The sequence below is a fragment of the Ruditapes philippinarum genome, unplaced genomic scaffold, assembly GCF_026571515.1.
Source record: "Ruditapes philippinarum isolate M1 unplaced genomic scaffold, ASM2657151v2 ctg21805_1_1_1_1, whole genome shotgun sequence".
NCBI lineage: Eukaryota > Metazoa > Mollusca > Bivalvia > Venerida > Veneridae > Ruditapes > Ruditapes philippinarum.
Window position 1 is genome coordinate 1,021 of NW_026859226.1, and position 6,370 is coordinate 7,390.

A 6,370-nucleotide genomic window follows, 5' to 3' on the forward strand; every position below is an offset into this window, starting at 1 on the left:
AGTATTTTTTAAGGAAAATTCTAAGTTCAAGGGGGGATAAATCTGAAAATATTGATGCAAGAGTTATGAACCTTGTCACATAAGATGTGGTTGATGATAAGGAATAACATTTGAAGTTTGAAGTTGATACCTTAAGAAATGAAAAAGTTACAGTGAAAAATAATTTACTGCACCAAAACTTTAATCTAAAATCTGGACACGGACGCCGACACCGACGCCGGGGCAAGTAGGACGGCTCTCCATATACTTCGTATAGTCGAGCTAAAAATACTTTGGTGGTTTATTGCACAATCAATATTCCAAAAAAGTCTAAATCTTCTACAAATACATTAAACATAACGGTGAAATTATCTCCCCCTGTCTTAAGCCTACTGAGATATCAAAATAACTTTAACAGGACTTCACATACAATTTTACTAACTGGAACATATTTCGTTATAATACATATAATTTCCCCATTCATTCTGCTTTTATAAAGTTTCTACCAAAGTGCATTTCTGTACATGTATATCAAATCTACAATATAACAATTCATTTTCATAAATAAATTTTGAAGTACAGCTAAGAGTAAAATTAAAACAGCATTTGTAGTTGAAGCAACTCTTCTAAAACCAAACTCAACATCTGGTATGAAGTTATTTTCAACACACCAGTTCTTGATATTATGGTGTCACCATGGGATATCTATCAAATTAATAAGAAAACAATAACGTTTGCTTGTTTGCTCTTTCTCCTTGTGATATCTTTTCTTAAAGCCAACTTTATAAGACCATGTCAGAAAACACTTCAATACATAAATTATTACATATACTTGTAATTCAATCATATGTTATAATCATTCTTAACTTTCCTAGAGTGTTTTGTAAATATATAGTAATCAGTTTACCTACCAAAATGATATTGACCATTTCTCCAATATGTTCAGTTGGTGCTATAATTGTCCCTTTAACCATTGGTTCCATAAACTCAGTGATAATACTTAAATCAGGTAACTACAAACAAATGTAAAAATAATTCCTTAAATATGTATAAATATATACATGTAATAAAGATATTGCAATAATTATAATAAAATAAAAGATGTCCAAGGTGCAGCATGCAACTCTCCTCTCAGTGCTGGATATTCAGGGCAGTTTTTTTATACAGAGACAAGTTTAATGTATGGTCACAGTGACCTTAACCTTTCACCAGAAAATAGGTGTGGCAGGCAGAACTCTGTTATAATATGTAGAAATGATCAAAGGAGCAGAATTAAGATTACAGCTACAGACATTTATCATTATTAACAGAATAGAAGGCTATTGAACCTTTTTTGTGCATTAACATCTGCAGAAGCAAATGCAACTAACTTTAGCTGACATTTAAACATTATTTTCAGCAAATTTGAAGATGTTGTTTTTAATAGTTATTTGTCAGCAATGTTTTGTAGTCATGTCTTCAAATGAGCGTATGATGTCAACAAATGACATTGAGTTGTGTGCGGTTGTCAAGGACTGTGTGAGAATCAAACTTTTAACAATAGAAACACTTAAACAAGTTTAAAAAAAACATTTCTACTAATGACACAAGTGGTTTAAGGATGGTACCACTTCAGTGTTTGATAACAAAAGTTCAAGTCAGATAACATTGCAAGTTACTGTTAGAAACATAGTGTTAGTTACAGAACTAGTAAATAATGAGAGACAGTGTGCAGTACGAGGTGTTGCAGAGCAAATGTCTCTCACATATTGCACAGTGGAAGCTATCCTTAAAGACAAGCTAAATAAATATAGGTACATTTTATTTTTAAACAAGGGTGCCATAGTCACAAAATACGCCCGTTTACGAAAAAGCTTTAGATGGAGATGGGGGCATTATGGATAAGTGTTATCTAGCAAGCAAGTTTTTATTCTTGGCACTGTGTTGTTAAATGAACCTTAAAACAAATCAATAGGGGAAGATATGCACAGAATGTGTGACCTTGACCTTGGTCGCAGGACCTGAATTTTATGCACGGCACTCAGCCTCACAATGATGAACATTTGTGCCAAATTATATTGAAATCCCTCTATGCATGTAGAAGTTTTGCTCCAGACAAGTGTTTTTCAATGAGCTCTAACTGTGACCTTCACCTTTGACCTAGAGACTTGGTTTATGTGCAGGGCACTACGTCTCATGGTGGTGAACAATTCTATAAAAGTAACATTAAAATTCCTCCATGCATGTAGAAAATATGCTCCGGACAACATCTGGATATTTAATCATCTCCAGTGACCTTGACCTTGCAAATATTAACCTAAATTAAATGTGTAACACCTGTAGTCATGATAGTTACCATTTTGTGCTACAATCCATCAATAAATGATGACTAAATGGTCCCTATAACCATCTTCAAATTTTTATCTGAACTTTGACCTCTATGTGTAACCTTGACTTTGGTCGCAGGGATCTGAATTTTGCATGCGACACTCAGCCTCACAATGGTGAACATTTGTGCCAAGTTATATTGAAAACCCCCTATGAATGTAGAAGTTTTGCTCCGGACAAGCGTTTTTCAATGAGCTCTAAGTGTGACCTTGACCTTTGACCTGGAGACCTGGATCATGCATGGAGCAATACATATCATGGTGGTGAGCATTTCCATAAAGTATTATAAAAATTCTTCCATACATGTAGGAGATATGCTCCAGACAAAATCTGGATATTTCACCATCTTTAGTGACCTTGACCTTGCATATATTGACCTAAAGTACATGTGTCACAGCCGTAGTCATTATAATGACCATTTGTGTTACAATCCCTCAATAAATGATGATTAAATCGTCCCTATACACATCTTCATATTTTTATCTTTTTTTAAACGGGCGTATAAAAAGTACATGTAATTTAATAACTAAAAAATTCTGATTTAAGATTTTATTCTAGGGAAATACATTTCATTACAATTCTTAATCTTTGAATAAGCTGAACTGATATTTACTTGAAAATTAAAATATAATTAAATTTCTATGAGAAAGTATTTACATTTGATAAGGTAATTACTGTATGATCTTTATGAACAAATACCAAGTCTACAGAACACCATAGTTATCACAGTTAAGTATCTTGACCAATGAATGAAACATGTGTAAATAAAATGTTACATTCTTTACAACATACTCAAGTCCAAGAAAGAGGATTATTTCATGCCCTTTGATTAAATTCTATTTTTAGAAAATAGATCAAGGGGAGTAATTGTGTAAGTCATTTATGAACAAAGTAATAACTTTGTTGTCTCCCTTTGATTAAATTCTATTTACAAAATCTGGATATTTCATCATCTTTAGTGACCTTGACCTTGTATATATTGACCTAAATTATATGTATCACAGCCATAGTCTTGATTATGACCATTTGTGTTACAATCCCTCAATAAATGATGACTAAATGGTCCATATACACATCTTCATATTTTTATCTGAACTTTGACCTCTATGTGTGACCTTGACCTTGCCCGCAAGGACCTGAATCTTGCACGCGACACTCCGCCTCACAATGGTGAACATTTGTGCCAAGTAATATTGAAATCCCTCTATACATGTGGAAGTTTTGCTCCGGACAAGCATTTTTCAATGAGCTCTAAGTGTGACCTTGACCTTTGACCTAGAGACCTGGTTCATGTGCGCGACACTGCTCCTCATAGTGGTGAACATTTATATTGAAGTTTCATTAAAATCCCTCCATACATGTAGGAGATATGCTCCGGACAAAATTGGACGCCGCCCGCCCGCCCGCCCGACCGCCCGCCAGGGGCGTTCCCATAATACGTCCCGTTTTTCAAACGGGCGTATAAAAGTGTGCATCTACAGATGGTTATTATGAAACAGAAGTTAACGGACCACTAGACTTTGACATAAAGGTAACATCATTCTGACTAAACATTGACATTAGCTTGCTTCAAGTATTACATAATTATATGACTGTTGTTCAATGTTTCATCTTATGTATGTATATAATATATGAGCTCTATTTTGTCAGTCATGAATCAATTCATCACTAGTGTAATTGTTTTTCTGTTTTCTATTCCATGTTTCAGTTATAAAACAATTCCAGGATCTTATTAACATACCCTAATATACCACATTAAATTTAGAAAAAAAACAATTTGTCTACAATATAACATAAATAATTGATAAATACCTTGCATGGATTTAATATAGTGAGTGTTTCTCCACCATATTTTTTTATATTCTTGGCTCCCTTTATAGTCACTAAATAAAATATCACAATGCTGTAAATTATTTGTTTATACTTTGTTGTTTTTTTTATTATTGTACATCGATTTCAAAATAAACTGAAAATGATAAAAATACCATCTGCAACTTGCTCAATCACAGAAGATGAAGGTTTAATTGAAGGTGGTGAAATATAATTAAAACTCTAAAACAACAATTAAAAAAAAAGATGATTAAACAATGGGATATGATAGATATATATCTGTACTGATCATTGTTACAGTATATCTACACTAAGTTTTAAGTCAGTCCCTTTAAAAGATTTATTATTAGATTTTAACTTTCTTCTCTAATATGAAAGCTGAAAGCCAAATAAAAAAGAGAAGGTTTTTACCTACATATTGTAGATATTTACCTTTGTAAGGTACATTTGGAGCTGTCACTATCACAGAAGCATTAAATTCCTGATCTAATCTTGTAATAAACACATCCATATGTAATAATCCTAGAAACCCTAGTCTCCAACCTTGACCTAATACAGCACTGAAATAGTGATAAGAAATAATACAGCAACAAAATATTAATACAAGACCAATCAGTTATCACATGTGTCGCCTCATGATGCATGTTGAAGCTATTGTAGCAGGAGACACAAAAGTCATTAACAGATCACATGGTCTTATCACATTACCAAATAGAGAGAGGGGGCCATTTAACATAAAACAGAACAAAAGAGAAAAATAGAGTTCATTTCATAACAATATAGTAATTGGCCCTTTATATAAACAAAAAAATGACAAAAGAAATAGCCCTTTATTCTATTTTGGATGCATGTATGACCGCCTGACATCATGCTATGAAACCAGATGTCTCCTCTTCTTCAAAGGGGACACAACAAAGAAAGGAGGGGGGGGTTTACCTGTTGTCTATATGTATGTCTACACTTGAGTCATTGAGAGTGAGTTTTTCTATGGCAAGTTTCAGTGCCATGTGCTGGGACTGGTCAGCAGGGAAAATACCAGCAAACACCTGAAACAGTAACAATACAACAAGATACATAGGAAATATTACGTCAATGTGCTATTTGGATACATTGTATTGCTTGAGTAGGTTGTATATAAAGTTTGTGAATGTAATTAACAAGGGCCATACAATACAATAGAAAAGCATTCATTGTAATTTTCCTTTTATCATATACCTTCAGTAAAATACATATTATAAATCTGAACAAAACAAAATAACTGCATGTATTTGGAGAGTGAGCAAATCTACCTGCCATTGGAATACGTTTCAAAATCAAAGTTTAATTTGTTTCAAATTTATACACATGTTGGGGTCTACCAGCCATCTTAATCAGAAGACAAAAATGATATTATCTGTTTTAATACAACTTAATGACCATTTCTATTGTCACAATATATGCTTTAGTAATCAAAACATTACTACATTATTTTTTCTATTTTTTATTAATGCTGATTTTCTGACCCACAGTCAATCTTTTGTACTTAACATTATTGTTCAGCTGGAAAAACATTCTATTTTCTGTAAAAGCTTTTTATTTTGTGAAAATACGAATACGAATACGAATACGAAAAGTTTATTTGTATAAAGCATAGTACAATGCTTATAACAAGTATAAATTGTAATATATACAATGTTTGGAGATCAAAACATGGATTTTTCCAGCAAACATAAGATGTTTCATGGAATATTATGTTCAATATTCAATATGATATTTAACATGTTTAATATATATGTTGCGCTTGCATGCATAAGTTTCAAATAAACAGACGCCAACCTACAATATCCTGAATAGTCTGCACTTAACTTATTCTATCATTTTCTAAAATATAAAGACATGAAGAACACTAAAGTCCTTTAGACTAAAGTAATATTCACTGTTGCAAGTCAGTTCTTTTGAAAGATATACATGCAAACGCAAACATCTTAAACAATAAGTTATGGTTCGAATATATTTCATTTTCAAATATTACTAGAAGAGATATTATGAAATACGTTGTCTATTTGCTAAGAAAATAAATTTAGACAAAGCACAATATAGTTTTCGTAGAATTAGAAGACATTAGGCTACCGAATTTTATAACAAGTATTAATTGTGATATATACAATGTATGGAGATCAAAACATAGATTTTCCAGTAAACATAGGATGATTCA

The 6,370-nt window shown here is 32.3% G+C and overlaps 1 protein-coding gene across 1 annotated transcript; it reads right to left on the bottom strand.

Moving 5' to 3' along the window:
- Positions 1 to 894: 894 nt before the first annotated feature.
- On the bottom strand, positions 895 to 5,222 carry LOC132755690 (translation factor Guf1, mitochondrial-like; the record flags this gene model as incomplete). The annotated part of the gene is given in 4 exon segments (XM_060746581.1): positions 895 to 992; positions 4,159 to 4,229; positions 4,609 to 4,736; positions 5,113 to 5,222. Coding segments are annotated over 4 exon segments (407 nt in total), but the record flags the coding sequence as incomplete, so codon positions are not given.
- Positions 5,223 to 6,370: the final 1,148 nt, after the last annotated feature.